Source organism: Ptychodera flava, chromosome 6 (assembly GCF_041260155.1).
Source record: "Ptychodera flava strain L36383 chromosome 6, AS_Pfla_20210202, whole genome shotgun sequence".
Taxonomy (NCBI): domain Eukaryota; kingdom Metazoa; phylum Hemichordata; class Enteropneusta; family Ptychoderidae; genus Ptychodera; species Ptychodera flava.
In genome coordinates, this window is record NC_091933.1 from 12,576,322 (window position 1) to 12,595,805 (window position 19,484).

The 19,484-nt window shown below is 37.8% G+C and overlaps 1 protein-coding gene across 1 annotated transcript; it reads right to left on the reverse strand.

Annotated features, from left to right (window-relative positions):
• Window positions 1–868: 868 nt before the first annotated feature.
• Window positions 869–17,965, reverse strand: LOC139134857 (intraflagellar transport protein 122 homolog). The gene is made up of 24 exons (XM_070701925.1): window positions 17,811–17,965; window positions 16,775–16,841; window positions 15,438–15,601; window positions 14,451–14,527; window positions 14,058–14,191; window positions 13,353–13,432; window positions 12,727–12,802; window positions 11,972–12,163; window positions 11,401–11,598; window positions 10,736–10,879; window positions 10,313–10,450; window positions 9,730–9,894; window positions 9,102–9,340; window positions 8,557–8,710; window positions 7,906–8,067; window positions 7,442–7,608; window positions 6,592–6,799; window positions 6,318–6,384; window positions 5,429–5,569; window positions 4,372–4,736; window positions 2,972–3,083; window positions 2,382–2,590; window positions 2,056–2,220; window positions 869–1,801 (listed from the first exon to the last, which is right to left on the reverse strand). Exons 1-24 carry the CDS (start codon window positions 17,867–17,869, stop codon window positions 1,721–1,723), a joined length of 3,564 nt encoding a protein of 1,187 aa, XP_070558026.1. The 5' UTR covers window positions 17,870–17,965; the 3' UTR covers window positions 869–1,720.
• Between the last annotated feature and the right edge of the window lie 1,519 nt (window positions 17,966–19,484).

Below are 19,484 nucleotides of genomic sequence, written 5' to 3' on the forward strand. Positions count from 1 at the left end.
ATTTACTCCATTGATTTATTTGTTTATATTTTTTTTTCTTATTCTTTAAACTTCTGTTCTGATCTGTGTATTTAAATTTCACAGACACTTCAGGTAAGTTGGTAAATTTCACAATGAAATAATACTCGGTTGATCAATAAAATAACTTTATGGGAAGAATAATGAAATAGTACTCGGTTGATCAATAAAATAACTTTATGGGAAGAATTGGGTATCAGCTGGCAAATATTGGGACTTGAATCTGTATAAGAGAACCTGATAACTGTGTACATAGACTGTGGTACAAACAGGCAGATTGTGTGTACAAGGACTGTGGTACAAACAGGCAGATTGTGCCAATAATAAAGAACATTCTGCAGTGTTAAACAGGGAATGGCGATTGAAATTTGTGATGTTCATGTATTCCATATATGACAACAATCTTGGGTATGAGATAACCGTCATTTAGCTTTGATAACTCTAGAAAATCTCACTCTCTGCAAACATTCCAATTATGTGCCAGAGGAAACAAAGGAAACGCTCAAGTATGACCAAAAAGGGCGCACGACTGCACAATCACCATTGTTAAGTCCAATGGCCGATCAACAGGACTCAAACTGTAATCAAACTTTTGCCTCAAATTCAGTATTACACAACTTTAACCACAAGATATCACATTACATTTCTCTCATTTGCCACCGTATCCCAGGCTGAGTTTTTAGTGTTGTCAATGCAAGGAGAAAGTCAATTTTGAATACAGCCATCCGTACCTCTCTCTCTCTCTCTCTCTCTCTCTCTCTCTCTCTCTCTCTCTCTCAATCAATCTGTCAGTTTCTTTGTGCCACTTCTGTCTCTGCCACCTACAGAGAAGGTCAAGGCCACAAAAAGATACTTTAAGTAGATTTATTGCAAATAAAAGTTGCATTGTTGCACAACGGAAATAAACTCTGAAATTTTCCATCATTTTGAACAACCCCATCACTGCTCATTACAATTTCATTTCCACAGTCACTTTCAAGCTCTGCATTGACATATTTCTTGATACAATGCAGTGTGGAATAAATTTCTCCTACCCTCTGTTTGACAAGTCAGGTGGAAATGCAGAACACTGGGGGCTGTGGGTGTCACAGAGATTGTAACATCATTGCTCACCTACACTGGAATATCAGAAGGCTGTAAAACCATTCCATCTGTGCGGATATTTGTCAATCTAAATCCCCCTTTTCCTACATTGCTGTCAAGCTACACAATTTGAATGGAACCAAATATGGTGTAAGAGGGGCGACAGGATGTAATTGCAGATAAACTGAGAAAAGACATCCACTGTGAATGCAAAACCTCAAATGTGAAAATATATTTCGGCAGGAGTCACTCACCAAAGGAAACAATGATGGACGTTATCAAAGCAAAACTTGTAAGATGGACTGGACAATTCTATTCTGTACCTAACACACAGAACATGACAAAAGAAAGCATATGATCTGTACAAAACATCTACATCCAAGAATTTGTTGTTTGAGATATACTGAAATGTACAAAAGGATAAAAGGACTAAATCCCATCTCTAACCTCTCATCTAGTGAAACACAACTGTGTCTTTTTCCTCTCAGTGTGTATCAAGACCAAGTTCTGAGAACATCAAACAGTTCAAAAATTCTCTTTTTTTAAATACAAAATATTTTACAACGTCACTGAAATAGCGACATGGTGCGACTTGCTTGTTGTTTGTTTGTTTGGGTGTTTATTCATCCACTGGTTTCCTGCAGAATGGACAGTGATTCTTCTGAAGGACCAACAGCTCATAGTCATCTGTGTGGAACATCTGAAATGGATATGGTACAGTAGCGATGATTAGACCTGCTGGCAATATAGTTTCAGCTCAAAGGAAAGCTCACATTAGGAAAGGAGAGAGAGAGAGAGAGAGAGAGAGAGAGAGAGAGAGAGAGAGAGAGAGAGGAGATGGATGGATAGACAGACAGACAGACAAATGGAGAGACAGATAGAGATGGAGACGACTGAGACAGCACTGAGATAGCAGCAGCGGGTGTAGATGAGACAAAAATAACTAGGACTCACCTGGTTACACGACTGACATAATGTTATGGATACATCCGGCATGACTGACTTATAGAAATGATATCTGAGTGGTGGCGGCCACTTCTTCACAATGACGTGGCTTCTGTCCAAAGACTGCAGCACAGACCTGTTGACAACTACTGGCTGGAAGTCATTTCCCCCTTGCTGAAGACACGATAAAAAACAACAATTGGAATGGAATTAGTATGATATGATTTGTTTGCCAACAGATCACTCTGCCTTGTTTTGTATTTCATAAATTCAAGTTTAATTGAAACTCGATTGTGTGAATGGGAAGGGTGTGTAGTGTAGTGACTGTTGTTTACCTCAAAACTCATCATCCTTGATGTGAAGGGATCCTCATCTTGTTGCTGCATCATGTCGTCATCCAGCCTCATGCTCTGCGCGTTACCAAGGTTACTCTCTTTCCATTTGTCGGCCCTTTTGGAGCTTGGTAGGTCCATGTCAAGTAACTGGACAGCTTCCTCGTCTGTGATGCCATCCTCCAGGACAAACTCAACAAGGGGTAAAACCTCTGTAAGCAGCAATGCGATATAAATCATTGTAGACTCTATGGAGAAGTTGCTGTACAGTGGATAGGAGAATTCCAACTCCCCTATGCAACGACAATGTTTGAACAGCGAGAAACCTGTGACAGTTGAAATCCATTCAAAATGTTCAAGTCCAAAGTTTAGATACAAACATTGCATTTTAAACTCTCAAATATACGAATATATGTGCATTGATGCACTCCCGCTCAGCAAAGAGGCTTGTAAAAAAATTTCTCGTCAAAACAATTCTTGACTTCTCTAAACCTAAAGCTTGTGAATACTTCCACTGTGTAGGATCACAGTCTTTTCGTCTCACCTCTCATTTGTACAAGCAATAGACACAAATAGAATTCTCGCCAACTCACCAAAGGAAGAGAAAGAATGTACAAATGGTTGTTTGCAGTTGATGCACTTATTTCCTTGGTTGTTTAACAGTGGATTGGTGGTGGAACATCTGTAGCACATTGGTAGCACGTCCTGCAAACAAAGTGAGCAAAATCTGGTGAAACTTCAGCCATGGTTTTTTTTATTCTGGACAAATAATGTTATATTTGGGTCCATTGTGACTATTTGCCGCGTGTGTGTGTAATTTTTGTACTTCTTGAAGAAAGAAGAAACCGTTTGAAAACTGTGAAGTTCAAGTATTTATTTGTGTTTCAATCTTCTTTTCATTGCAAGTTTAATAGGTAAAGATTATGCAGGCTATGTATTTGGGGTAAAAAGACTGACAAAACATTAATAGCAGATTTCCCCATTCATTTAAATTTGAATGCACATAGGGACAGATATTCAATTCAGACACTCAAATTTTAACAATACTTTTCTGATCTACCACTTTGTGGCTTTGTATTAAAGCTCTTGGACAAGATGAATTTTTCACCATCTTATTTTTGTGCAAATCAAGAATTTTACTTCCTCCCCCCCCCCCCCCCACCAAATAGAGTTAGTTAAAACAGGGATGGCAATCATTTTGAATTTAAGATCGTTAAATTACTGTAACAGTAATTTGTTTGCATACCGATGGTATTAAAATTTGCTCAGTGACCCCCCAATTTTTATTCTTGATTTCAAAGAGACAACAGTTGAAAGTTTCCTTGAGGAAAGTGTGAGCAAAAGTTCAAGTCTTTCAATTTCAAGGTGCCCCTTGTACATCATGGTCACATCAGCGAGAAAGAAGAACAATTATTTCAGTTCAAAATTCACCGATCAACATTCCCTGAATGATACGATACCAAACACACTGATAACAATAATACTTTGTCTCACATAAATAAGCACAGATTCACTAAGAGCTGATTGATACTTCAACTTCTATTCTGTCTCAAGAACAAATATTTTCACCCTACAATAGCTGTACAGCTGGTTGGAAAGTTAAGTTTGAGTAAAGAAACAGCACTCAGAAAAAAACATTGTGTGGGAAGCTACCGTACTTAGTAATGCCACTGTTTTAGAATTGCTGGTAAACAGAACTTCCACGGTAACTTTTACAAAGACACATCTACATATTTGCTGTGAATGTGCATTTATTACACACTGTCCTGAAAAGTTTCTATCATCAAAAAATCTATTCTTGTACTGCCAATACTCCTTTCCCGCAGGAAATGATACAGAAAATACCGGGCTGAAGACTCTATTGAAGTATTTCCCTTGAGAAGAAACTGAGAAAAATACCATGTGCATGAACGCACATACCGGCACACTAACAGAAACACACTGACTAAACTGAGACTTTTTTGTGAGTGTGTTAGAGAAATTTCTCCCTTACCTCAGAGTCATGGAATGGTTTGGATCGAATGGTGATGCTGCCCAGATCGATGGACTCCTGAAATCGGCTTGGTATCTTCAGGGACTGCAGCTTCTCAAACGCGTACCTTGCGAGTTTGAACGCCCCCAGCGATCGGCTCTGTTTGGCAAGTGCGTACAGAGTTGCCACTTTGCTGATACCCAGGGGTATGTCCCTGATCATTCCGTGGAGTAAGTACCGTGCAATGTTGAACAGCGCCTCCGGAAGATGGGAGGTGAACGGCTCTTCCGTGTAACGTTGAATGGAATGATAGACATAGTAGATCTCTGCTTTCCTCTGAAAGTCAAAGAATTTCTGAAGCATGTCGTCCCGGTTTTCACCACTGGCTGTAATCAAAACAATGGAGATATGCAAATCAAAAGAGGATGTAATATCATAAATCAAAAATACTGTAACAGCGTAGACTGAAGTCCTCTTGAATAGGTTTCTTAGGGAATTTTGTTTAATGTCAGAAGCGTTCATGACAAAGAGTTATCTATACAAATAAGTAATATGTCCATACAATTTGTAACATTTTCCTCAAAAAATCTGTTGTTGAGGTAGAACGCATCACTGGGACACTGAGATATTCAAACTCTCAAATTTTTATAATACTTTTCTGAGCTACAATTTGTCCGGGCTGATTTTGAAGCCCTTTCAGTAATGATACTTTACACGATCTTATTTTTGTGAAAATAAAAAATTTAATTTTTCCCCATAAAGTAAAATTAGTTAGCATCAGGAAGGTGGCCATTTTGAATCTAAAATATTGGTAAATTTATGGTAATTTATTTCAATGGTACCGAAATTTGAACAGCGTCCCCTGATTTTTATTCTTGATTTTGAAAGAAAATGCTTTCAAGAAAGTTTCCTTGAATGTTTGAGTAAAAGTCTAAGTTTCTTAATTTCAGGGGCATGTTACAGATGCCTCCCGAATTAAAGTGGTGTCAGTAAGGACAGACTCCACTGCACATGTATCAGCAGAACACATTTGAATAGCTCTACCAGCAAAAATTTTAACGTGTTGGTGAGGTCTTACCTCCAGCTATCTCTAGGCACTGCATTGAAAGCATCCAGAAGTAATAGCCAGCGTCATTGAAACGACTTTCCAGCACTGCGTTGTGAGTCAGCTGTTCCAATACCTTGACAGCTTCATCCTGTTTGCCAGCTTTATGGAAAGCTGCAGGGACGAGTCAAAACATCAGAGTAGGTTTAAATCATATGGTGAAAATTGCCATGGCTATTTTTTCCCATCTATTGACAATTTTCTTTTTGTTCAAGTTATCAAGTCTGGTTTGTAACAAATATTTGAAATCTACCGTTCAATCAAATACAGGGCATAAGGAGGATACATTTTGCTGTTAATCTTCACTGCAAACCATGGAGAGTTTTTCTGACATTCTAGCACCAAACAGTATGTAGCAAACAGGAACTTTACCGTAAAGCAAAATGCTAGAGTTGATATTCCATATTTCCCAAAGAAGTAAATATGGTAAGTAAGTACTTTTAATTCTACGCTGAGAAATGGGAAGACTGACAAGGTAAATATTGTACCAGAATGAAAGAGTGATCAGCACATTACATTTTCAATCAATCAAATGGTGCCTACTTCAGATTTCCCATGATTATAAAAATCATGTACTGGTATATCTGCCGACTCGTTATCTGTACCGTAAAAACCCTTACAATTTGATCAGAAAAAATAATTACAATCTGAAATTGTCCCATCAATAGAGTAGTCACATTGATACGATTTTTACGGTACAGCATAAACAAATCAGGGCAGACTTTGTCAGAAGATGAAACCAAAAGTGCACGTAAACTACTACCTCATGATTCTACAAGGCAACATATTGCAACAGAAAACACATGACAACAGCTTTCAAATATTACAAATTCATCTCGAAAGTTTTGAATTCTTTGTTTACCTTTCTGTGCTTCTTCAAATCTATCATTTTCCGCTAACCACTGAGCGTATGGCACGTAAACATCATTCTGAGAAAGAAAAGAATGCAGAATTTAGAAATGATATCAAGTTTGAGAGACATAATTACTTGTCAACCCTCTACAGAGTCTTCCGTAGGATTGGAGTGAAATTACCATTTCTATTCCTTTCTTATGACTCAGCAATTTATGTGACCAGGTGACCATAACAAGAACAGTTTCCAAATGACTTTGTCAGTGACAAGTTTGATTCCTCACCTTCAGATTGGGATGTTTTTCTACCAGTGTAAATGCTTCATCCCAGTGTCTTGCCTCCACATGTAACTGAACCAATGCCTGGACGTCACCCATCTTTGTGTACATCTCAGCTGCATACGCATATTGCTCCATTCTCTTGAAGTAGTAGGCACATCTGGAAAGTGGTTCCAGCTCCGCCTTGTCCAACTTCCTTGCCACATCAATCAACCTACAAAGATGATGAAATAGCCACACAATAAAAGGAAACGCTTATTACTTGAACCTTTTTTCATCTTTTACAGATTTACACACTGGCACTTGTTTCTTGTTTCTTCTTCAAAAGTACATTGTGTAGTGAAATGCCTAGAATTCAATTTGTTTTGGGGAGAGCGGTACATGTATGTAGTGCCTTGTTACCGTACAGTAAAAGAGTGAATTTCAGCAATGATCACAGGTCTTTTTTCATGATACTGTCAATGGAAAGTACAACTTCAAACAGTAAGCTATTTACAAAGTTTCACCAAGTACTTACAGAGAAAGCCTGACTGAAAACTGAAATGAATACATAGTACAGTATTGTAACAATGCTGCAATCCAAAACTGGTGGTTTGATTAAACCTCTAATAAAACTTTTCAATTTTGGGGGAAAGTGAATACTAACCTACTTGATAAACTGATAAAAAAATGCATGATTACACAATGATTGGTCTCATGTAGCCTGCTCACCCTGAATTACCTGTAAACAGGTCCACACTAACCATTGATAACCATGGTTTTGGGAAAAACCATGGTGTTGAAAGGGTTAATCCATGTATCGAATATCAAACATCCTGACTATTGACACTTTTCATAGAAATATGCCATGACTTACATATCAGCCCAGCCATGATCACCGATGATTTCAATGGCTTTAAGATGTTCACCTGCTGACAGATACATCTCTGCTGCAGCTCTTGGTTCATTGATATTCCTTGCCCAATCAGCTTGCTTCGTCATCAACAGTTTCTTGTCCGACGGATCACCAGATCCAATGAAATCCTACAGGGGCGAAAGTTCAAAGAATGTTGGTTTGGCGAACTAGAACAGAGGGGTCCAGCTTAGCTGAATTGAATGCGACTTTATCCAAGGAAGTTTGTTTTCATGTAGTATCAAGACAATCAGATTACTTCAATAGGGGAAGCTGGGTCCACTTTTCTACAGTTGTGCTATTGTGAATCAAATGATGACTTTGCTGATAATTTTTTGCAGAACACACTAATAAATTACCAATCGGGAAGCATTATCTGTTTCCCGTGTTTACTCTCTGTGGTTTGGATTTCAAAACAACTGACATACCTTCGCGAGGTCAAACATCCTCAAGTCCGTGTACATATTCATGGCCTTCTGTTCATGGCCGGCTTTCTTGTACAACTTAGCTGCGTCGGTAAATCTTCCTTGATACGCAAAGATGTCAGCCAGGTACAGTAGGTCATTGTATTCACCACGGCGACGCCTCTCCTGTTGTCAAGTAAAACAATAGATGTCAAATGTTGACCCACACGGTACCAGATACACATGAAGTTGGAAAAAACATGAGTACACACAAAATTCAAACTTGCAGTCACATTTGTGAGTATATACTGCTACAGTATGTCATTATCATATTCATTTTACTTTAAAAAATATATCACATGTACATAACTTTATTAAGAGATATTATGATTTCAAATACATAAAAGTTTGAAATTCATTTAAAATCATTTCATTTAAGAACAAATTTGAAATTGATTTGAAAATTTTTTGAATCGATATCAAGACATTTTTGTCATTGAAAAGGAGCCTAATTTGCCAATATTAGCATAACTCTTTCATCCAGTATCTCTTGAAGTTTTCGGCTGCACATGAGGATCACTTCACATTACAACTTTTTCTTTTCCTACCTAATTTTCTTTCTCTCCAAGGCCAAAACACAAAATAGAAAATTGTGATGTGGTAGAGTGTACTAACCTCAATGCTGTGAATCAGCTCGAGGTATCTGAGATCACGGATTCTGATGAACGCTTTCTTGGAAGTGTCATAGTCCTGACCCTCCAGTGCATCATGGGCAAGGGCCTTCCAGTCGTTCTCTGTCACTCCAAGACATGCCACCTTGTAGGCTTCTCTGTGATGAGAAAAAAAAATGGTGGATGACATAATCGACCCAGTGGAGTGAACACACAGAGCCAAGTATGACATCTTTGAGAGCAATTACAAGCAATTACATTGCTGGTTTTGGCTCTTTTCTGTCTCTTAAAATTTCTTTACTTAAGCAGAGAGAAAAACAAAGGTTAGGGGCCTTTCAACCAGATTGACTGATCCTTTATACTTACTTGAATAAGATAATTACATCACACAGTTTGAGTGCTCAGTGATTTACAAGTTGGCATAGTGTTGCATCTATTTTGATGAATAATGAACTGAATGCCAAACCATTAAAATATACTCGCTTCATAGACACTAGTCTTTAGCTCTACTATCTATGACTGCCCTTGTAGATAAAATCAAAAACTCACTTGTACATCTTCTTCTCCAAGTACTGGTACATGGGAGCTGACTGTGGTACTTCGACGGCTGACATGGCGTAGATGTGAAGACAGAAGATTTTGGAACCGCTGAAACCAACGACGAATCCTTGCAGCTTCTGCTGGTGGACTGGGAAGTTGCTGGCCTTGATGTTGAGAAGGCCATTGCCCGAGAAGCAGAGCATGTCTTCTAGCTGTGTATTCCAGGCCACACTGTTTGCATTGGGTTCCTTGTGAGAAAATGGCGAATGTACAGAAAGTGTGCATGATGTGCGTTCTGATGCAGAAAAGGTTCATTCTTTCTTGCAAAAAAAAAATTGGATGGGAAAACTTACCAATGCTGAAAGTATCAAATCTTTCTGCTTAACAATTACAAAATTATACAATTGTTGATCATAGGCAGAAAAAGCACTTCCATCCAGTTTGCGAGTTACATAAAATTAAAGAATAACACAAGAGTAAGGCACTTGGATGCTTGGCCTCGTAAGCTGACATCATGCCTGCATACACACAGCAGCTTATGATCTTGCAGTTTTGAACGGTGGTACAAAGTAGTGTTTCATTTCTGATGGAAACTACTTCACTGAATATCAGACACAGACTGGGAAGTGTTCGTTACCTGATACAAGAGCTCTTTTGTATTGACGTCATAGACCAGACAAGTGTTGTGTTCATCCACCACGGCTAGTTTGGTCCGACTTGTACTCAGATCAAGACATCGAACTGACGTCTGTTGTTTCAACAAATTTATTGGAAATGGGTTGTCGACAAATATCTTCAAAATCTGCAAAAAGAAACGCATGAGAGCCATTTAGAAAACTTCAGCTGGATGAGAGTTTAAGTGAAGTGATTATATCAGGAGTGATACAATTGTTTAACTGTTATCAAAAAGCAATCTTCTGCACAATAATGCCATCTTTTCAGCACATGGAAATGAATTCACTCCTAAGGCTGATGTTCCTAAAGGAAAAGCACAGCTGTATAAAATTGTGCTGGAAAACGACTGTGTTTCATTGCTATCACTGTCAGTTGTTATAGTGAAAACAATTAATTTTAAGCTTTTAATTTACCTTAACTAGGCATTAAATGCTCTGTTTCTATGAATTCAATCATAAAGCTTTCTGTGACATGATTCACCACACTGCCCACAATGCACAATACCTCAGGCTCTTAAACCCAAAATCCATGGACGATTTACGTACCTGTCCATTCTTCAGGCCCACAAGCAATCCTTCTCTACCCGGAGGTCCACCTATGACTTTGATGTACCTGATCAGAGATTCCATCACCCATTCTTTCTCCTTGACGTTGTTGAACGATAGACACACCAGCCTCTTCTCCTGAGAAACAGATGAGATAGATCATAGTCAGCGATGCTCAATTTATTACCATTCAACGTTTGAACAGAGTTATCTTTGATTAAACATGAGACAGGATACAACATGAAGCTGGTACAAATTACGAGATAATGACATGAAAATGTTACACACCAGAAAAGGATTGCAATAAACAAAAGAAGTAGCCATTAGATTTGTAGTACAACACAGAATGACGAATACAAAAATATTTGCCCTCCAGACATTGTAACTCTCTGAATGACAGCTTAGTTTGTGTCTGAGCCTTACCTGACAGAGTACAATCTGCTGTGCGCACACTACCAGCAGATTGCAGTCAAATTTCTTAGTTATCTTCTCTTTAACTCTGTAGTGCATATCCACTGAGTCCTCACTGTACAGCTCATAGATGACTATCCTGTCCGGTAATTGTACCTGTGAAAAAGTCAAAAGTAAAACTGTTTCCGACCAAGTGTATCTACCATTTCACAATACAAGATTTATATCCTGTCTGGTAACTTTATACCTTTGGAAGTCAAAAATAAAATATTTCCTACTGAGTAACCAAATGAAATTTAAACAGCTCACAGATTACGATCCTGTGGTAATTTTACCTAAAAAAGTCAAAAATAAAACTATTTCCTACCCATCGTATGTGCAGCACCAACTTTACAACATTTGTTGAATGCTTCAAAAGTTCACAATTCATGGGTTCGCACAGCTATGTTTTAGATATTCATATGTATTGACTATGCTGGAATTGATGCCTGAAAAGACACAGAGCCCAACAGGTGACACGTTCTGGTAAAATAATTATAGAGGAAAGACCCGTTTATTTCTGCCAGGCTTCAGGATTTGCTGTCTTCTGAAACTTATTGCACAAAACTTCCATCAAGACATCTTTTTCAATGAAGACAAAAACAGTCAAATTCATAAAAATCAGATAAAGTACTTACAGCAAGTCTGTGTTTGTAGATTGCAATCTTCTTCACTAAATCTCTGCATTTTATTCGTACTTTCTGATCTGTAATCAGATGTTGTATGATGACATCTGTCATGTTTTCCCTGTAGGCATATCTATCCTTGTACAAACCATGTACTGTACTGAATATCAGTTGATAGTAAGCAATGGTACCGTCCTGGCATCCTACAGCCTGTAAAACATAACACAAAGGCATATGTTGTTTATATTTGTTTAGAAGTATTTAAGATACTCTATGGTTAACATTAAAGTCTCCAAACCTCCCCTCAGGCTCCTATCCCCCCCCCCCCCCCACAACAAACCTAGCTCAGAGGGAGTGAAGAGACTTGTTATAAGAAACATGACAACAGTGAGTTCCCAAATAAACACATACAAAGTAAACATTTTGGGATTTTGACATTTGTCCATCCACTTGTATAGAGCCCAATAATACATATATTCTATGCATGAGGCTAACTTCCTGGTTTGCCCACATAAATGGGGGCATGCTTAGAATATGAACTATTTTCTCACAGACATGGGCATACAGTCACTTGTACACTCACCACATAATTCTGATCAGGCCTGACTTTACAACACCAAACCCAAGACTGTTGCTCTCCTATCACTCCTAGCTGTACGCCTTCTTTGGTGTGCAAGACAGCTTGCTTGTTAGAGCCTCCAACTACCAGATATTCTCCCTTGGTGAAATAGCTTATACAGCATGGGTCATAGCCCAGGGTACGGTCTTTGCCAACCTGCAATAAAACAATAGATCCCAAGCCACTTATCTCTTTTATATCATCTGGCAATATTAGTTTCACTATGTTAAACGGGATTTTACATTTATCGATAGTAGATTGAACAGAAAGTAAAGAATACATGTACACCGGAATATTTCAAAATCGCCTGTACAGTATGATATTTTTAATTCTATGATGGATGTGTTAATTTGACCAACAACCAAAATCTTTAACCCTTCTGAGTACAGCAATTTTTGCAACTGGATGGTTTCCAAGTCATGCAAATTTTGACCCGCAAATTAATCTAAAACCAAACATTAAGTTTTTTCCAGAATCACAAGATTCCATTCAACGACTCTTGTCGATTACTTGACTCTGCATATAGTATACAGTTTCAACCTAGAATATGCAAGAAAACTGCTGAAAGCAAAAACTGCGATATCACTAGATTTGGATCTGTACGATGAAAATCAATGAGAGCAGTAACGCTATAGCTGAAACCACCCTGTACCAATCAGCCATTGCTTCACGTCCAACTGCTGCATTTAAGTCAACACTTTAGATATTTTCTGTCTTACCTGTTTCCCACTCAGTTGATAAAATGACATCTTCTGTCCCCAGTCCACAATCCCAATGATATCATGAGAATCATCTCTGTGGGACAAAATTCGGGAGTATCTATTTATTAATATGAATTAACTAAATTTTGAACATGACATTTTTCTATTGATGACATCATATGAAAGCTTTCAAATCTGATAGCCTTCAATGATAATATCAATGTAGCAGTGTTTCGGATGAGCAAATTAAGTGATTTGAGGACTAGCTGTACATATCACAAAATTGTTGATTGAACTCTTGAAGTTTACCGTTCCATTGTTACTATAGCATAGTGAGTATCGGTATAGAATATTATCAGAGACTTGCAAACTAGACTGCAGGACCAAGGGACTTGATGTTGATACTGGTCAATAGACAGCCAAGTCCTGAATAGACTCACTATGCTAAGCCTTGTATATAGTAATGAAGTTTATGCTTTTTAATTGTCCTGTCTCTCTGTGGTGGAGATTGACCAGTAGAGCTGCTACAGCAATATACTTCTCATCTGAGGCTGAAAATCAGGGATCATATGGATCAGATGGAACACATGCATCATCTTTGATGAAACTGATACTGACTTCCGAATACTGTGAGAGAAACCTACTTTGAAGGATTCCACTGTATTGACCAGATTGGTGACAGAGCGCCCCCTGGTCTCTCTATTTTCACTTTTTCGTCACCATTCTGTGAGAAAATAATTCAGAAGACAATTGAGACAAACATCATGGCTGAAACAGACCTTGATTTTGAAGGGATGAAGTTTTTGGAGATCTTACATGGTCAAATTACTCTGGCTGTAATTTGTAAGTCTGTGGGCTTTAGTACTTGTCATGAAAACAGTCACAGAAAAACGGATGAGTCATCCCCGTGATACACAAGTATCTGACAAAGACTGCAAAAGCGATGCTTAATATCACTGAAAATGACATTTAGACTCCAAAGTTTTGTTTTCTAAGAATTCTTCTCAAATGCCATTGCAGTAGCCCTGATTGTTTTGATTTTTCTCAGGTTGCAAACAATTCTACCAGATGAGCAAAAGCCAAGATACGGCAGCAATTTATTATATGTGATTTCTGGAACTGGCATTGCATAGGTACGTAACATAGCTAGCTGTGTTCTGTGTATCTTAAGCAGTCAAGTGAATGACATGCCATACAGGTTTAACTTTATGACAACTTATATTTGGAATGAAATAAACAAAAATATTTCATTCCATTGAAGGCGGCAAACTTTGTATCCTATTTGTATCCCATTGGCACTAGCGTAGTGAACTGTCAACAGAACACATACGCATGAGCTTATGACTGACCTTTGACCTGATGCTAACACACCCATTGTACAATCCCAGGGCCAGGTACTGTCCATCATTGGTCCAACTGCAACATGTGACACGACTGCTCGATTTATGTTTTGATACAGATTTCTGTTCTGGTGACCACAAACCTGATCAAATGGTGAATTACAAACACGGAAAGAAGAGTTATAAAGTGGTTTCAAGTTTTATCATTCCTATTATGAACGAACACATGTACAAGTTCGTAATTGTATAATCGGGGAAGCTGGCACACAACTTATATATCATGGTTGATTGAACTCAAATCAACAGTATTTACCCTTATCAATACTGGTGAAAAATAGAAAGTGTTGAAAGAATTAGCATGTCAGATGTTTTGGGAAAAAGTTCAGCACACAGTACACTTACCAAAGTCACTACAAGCACAGCTCGCTAGCTGATGTGTGATAGGGTTATATGCTAGACACTGGATAGCATCATTGTGTCTGAAATGAATGAAAAGAATTATGCAGATTTAGAAATAGATCATTTGTGTCCAAATTCTGTATTTTTTATATTCTATTGAATGCAAACACATAGCCCTTGAAGTGGCAATTCATAATTACCGGTATCATCGTACTTTGCTTGAGAAACAATGTTTGAGCTTTCTTTTCTACTTTCATATTGTTAGCACTTTCTCTGGTTTTGTAAGACACCAAAGCTTACATCCTCTGTAATTTATTCACTCAATAGTGAAAACAAAATACATGTAACAAGAATAGAGTCAAGTTTGAGTGTTTCATGTTTACCCATCATGCAACATGAATCGCTGACCTCACACTATACAGTTATTTTAGCTCTTTCATCAAGCAGTTTGATCATTCTTATTGTTTTCCATAGAGCAGATTATCAAGCCTGGACCAATATGGCAATGGGGATGGTAAGGTTAACCCTTTCAGGCCTAAACCCCTATATATAGGAGTAGCTCCAGAAAGTCAGGCCTGAAAGAGTTAAAGGAGGACAGAGAATCCTGTTAACACATTCTCACTATACCAGAAAGTAGGCACACTGACCAAGTTGTAAAAAATATCATTTACATTTCAAGTGATTTACAAACTAATGGTTGAACCCACAAGTCTGAAATTTTCATCATTTCAAGAGAGTTTCTTGGAAGCTTCAAACCATAGCAAAAATGGGCTAATGTGCAGCATCTCGGAAGCTGTTATCCAATTTTTGGCTGAATCTTACCGCAAGAATTGAATAATACAAGTAGACTCCCTAAGTTGCTGTGAATAGGGGCAATTGACCAATCAGATATAACCTTCCGAGCACGCTGCACATCAAGAAAAAATATCTCATTCTAGGAAGTAATTTTTCAGCCACTGCTTTTGTTGAAGATGGTGCAGCGACACTTACGTATATTTAAGTATTCCTTCCAACTTGGCAGTCCAGATGATGACACTCTTGTCAGCTGAACCTGATGCGAATCTTTTGCCATCCCTGGCATAGGCCACACAGTACACCGTGTCCTTGTGGCCTTTCAATGGCTGGATTAGTGTACCATCATTGGTGTCATAAACCTGCAAAGAAATTCATACATACAGTAAAACCTGTTGTGGCAACAGCCACACACAAACATGAATTCTCTCAGGGAAAATGTCTAAAATACCTATGCCAGTGATACACAGGGTTATAAGCACTAATCTTGACCACAGATGCTTTAAGCGTTGCTTTGATAGTCGATCAAAGGCCTGGGATCAAAGTATGAGGCCAAAGGCCGAACCTTGGTAGTAGTGCAAAGAATTTCAAAAGTTCAAATCTTTACTCTTGTAATTGCATTTGACTGATACATGCCAAATTTAGGCAAAAATTCACTGTTGGACAATTCTCCGCATTCATCTTGTCAGTCTACCATTGCACTGCATTAGGTATCATTCAAGTACAGAGGATTATGGGATCATAAAAGTACACATCTCAATGGCAGACTGACAACATGAATGCGCAGAATTCTCTGTTGTTACTTTTTTGAGGGCAGATGTTTTGTGTTGGTTTTGGACTTCTTGTTGATTTGTTGTGTCTAACTTTCTATTCTTTACATCACTACTGAGGTTCAGCCTTCGGCCTCACACTTCCCAGGCCTCTGATCGACTATCAAAGCAACGCTGCAAGCACCTGTGCTCTTGACCAGATACTTCTCGACACTGAAAAATTTTCTCAGTGCTGCTCTGCTTGTAGTATAAAGGCTGTACTCACCGTACAACACTTATGAAAAAGGCATTCTATTAGTGTAAAATTAAAGGATAAAGAACAAAATCATACAATTGCTGATGCCTTCCAGATACTGGCACAATGAATTTACATTTTTGAAGGTTTAATTTCTAGTTACAGATGACCAGTGATGAAAGCAGTTCTTTGTTTTAGTGTCTGAGCAATATAGATAGAGAGGTAGAATAAATATCTCACTGCATATTTATAGTTCTAGTTGTGTGGTGGTGGAAGTACTAGTATATGTAGTCCTGTGCTGCAAAACTATTTTGCCTATATGTGTTTGGCAACTTTATTTGGGGACTTTTTGCAATTTTGTCAACTACACTGAAAATGAGAAATTCAGTTGTCATGTACAAGGAAGGATTCAGTCTTCAGTGTTTTATTGCTTTGACAGATGAAACATACATTGAATGATTGATCTCATATCATTTGGCAATTACAGTTGAAATCTGGTGGTTCTTTGTAGATATGGTTAAAAACCTTACCAAAACTCTATTTCCTGCGGCAACAATCAGCTGAGTTCCATCTGGTCTAAATGCCAAGTCATAGATACTGAAAGAAAAAAGACAACAAAGCCATTGCTCTTGCATTATTTACTATGTTGCACAAAATATCAACGGGTAGATTGGGTGACTGTTGTAAAAGTCACACAGTAAGAACAAGATGACCTGACAACCAGGGTTTTTCATCATGAACATGATTAATCCACTTGCATCAATCACATGGAAAATTGAATGGAAGACCTAAGAATCATTAGAACACACGGGACAAAAAATGTATCTCTACCATGAAAAGTTCAAGGCTTATTATGGTCATCTTATCTAAGTACTTGACAATACTGTTACCAGTTTAAAATGAACAAATACGATTACCGTGTCAATGTTAGCTTTCACAAAGGGTATAGTTTCACCGTGGATTCGTGGTGTTCAAATACATCATGTGAACTCTGTATATCAAGTGTGGATTGTTTGTGGGTCTAGGAACTCATAGGATTGCACAGTGGCCAAGTCATTTCATGCAAGTCATGCAAATCATTTGTATGTAGGCAAGGCATGATTTTTCATGAAATCTCCCGGGAGGTGGAGAAACTGAGTGGTGAGCTCAGTTTTGCTTTCTGTCACAGTCCCACCGGTGGAGCTTGGATTTAGCAGTGTGTGGAGCTTACAGGATGTATATATGGGGGGGGGACAGTGTTTCTGTCAATGAATGAAACTGATCAAACTGGAGTTTCAGCAGAATTACAGTGGGTATATTTTCACGGTGACTGTGCTTGAGAGGTAGCAATACCAATCCCAAATGCACCCATATAGTAGAGTCGTTGTGATCACTATTCAACATCGTTTTCTCAACCAAAATATAATGTTTTCGGTAACTACCGCAATGAAACATGATAAAGATCACTGATCAGTATGATAACCTGCGGTGCAGCGTAGCGTCGCTGACATGGCAACAAATACTTTACTGCATGGTATGAAGTCACACAAATTTTATCCTGTATATTAATGTAATAATGATACTCACCACTGTTCGATTTTATCTCTATCATGTACTTTATCTACCCATGTTGGTATCGCCCTCATAATTGGACGGCTGAGCCACTTTTGTACCTTTCAAAACTCCGCAGGTTGAGCTTGAAAATATTTAATACATAGTGCGCATGCTCGAATTGCAGGACGAAGTCTCGTTGTGCGTGAGATTTCAGGTGACTATGATGCCGCAGTGTGACAGGCGAGACAAACATGTAGGTGTGGCTGGGTAATATCCGGGGGAATTGGAGATTGGAGTGGCATTATCATGTTTATGGCGTATAATTTTTTGTGATATGTCTCTTTATTTAACGGCAGTATTTATGTATGTAGGATTACAACCGTTCTCAGAGAAGGTTATTTACCTGGCGTCCTTGCTTCTCTCTTTTTTTCTGCCTGTATCAATCAATCAATCTTTATTATACTCAACTCACACTGGCAGAGAGTTTGGTAATGGTACATTCCAAAATTGGACAAGTATACAAAACTGAACACTTTCGAGAGGACAACAAAGTATCCAAGTTGTACAATAAGCAAACTGTTTTAACAGCGGGAAGGCTACTGTATGAAAAGGCAGACCGACTAGCTAGCGTGCGCATCTAAAATAAAATGAACACTTTACTAAACAAACTATCTGTAAAGTTCAGTCCTTCCTCTGATCGCAAGGCCAAGCATAGGGAACCTAGAAATCTGGTTGTTGTTGTTGTTGTTGTTGTTGTTTGGTATTGTTGTTTATGTTTATTAGTCGTGTTGTTGTTGTTGTTGACCAATAAAATTCAACGAACATAAGCTTAGCTGTTGTGTTGTTTCAGACCTAATGTGGATGTCATAAGAAACGCTACAAGGACACTATCATTACTTGGCCCGATACAACTCTCTGCTAAGGGACTGGTCAGTTTCTTCAGCCTGGGGGGGGGGGGGCGGTGGATTATGTTTTGCCAACGTCAAAAAGTGGCTGACCCCTCTACTCCAAAATTTGAAAACAGGGTGACCCCCCCATTCCAAATTTCAAAAACAGGGTGACCCCCCGGCGCGACAATGGTAAATAAAAGGTGTACATAAATTATATTTTACATATATATATATATATATATATATATATATATATATAATATATATATATATTATATATATATATATATAATATATATATATTATATATATATATATATATAATATACATACACATACACACACACATATATATATATATATATATATATATATATTATATATATATATATATATATATATATATATATATATATATATATATATATATATATATATATATATATATATATTTATATATATTACATATATTTTAAACAGTCATTCTGTGTTTTAATGAAATTGTTGACATGTCAGTTGTAAGATAGGAATTTCAAAGTGTCAATCTTAAAGTTTTAATACAGTACATTTTGAATGAGCTGTGAATGTGTTTCACACTTTCTATGCTTAACAAGATGTCCTGAACTGTTGTACAGAAATGGATGTCAATCATTAATATCAAAGAGGAAAAAGCAGTAAATCAAAAACTTTGATGGGTGTTAAGACTTGCAAGCCATCCAATTAAATCTCCTGAGGAGCCATAGAGAGGTATTTTAGCCAAATCTGATGTGTGCAGTGTCTGAGATCGAGAGCACCTTTTCTTTTAACATTGAAACTA

Excerpts from the sequence above, each read along its gene's own strand:
- LOC139134857 (XM_070701925.1), bottom strand. The coding sequence starts at position 17,869 with ATGAGGGCGATACCAACATGGGTAGATAAAGTACATGATAGAGATAAA. Across the intron at positions 12,803-13,352 it reads ATACAGTGGAATCCTTCAAA|AGATGATTCTCATGATATCA; the intron begins GTAGGTTTCTCT and ends TTTGTCCCACAG. Across the intron at positions 9,341-9,729 it reads CAAAAGAGCTCTTGTATCAG|GAACCCAATGCAAACAGTGT; the intron begins GTAACGAACACT and ends TTTTCTCACAAG.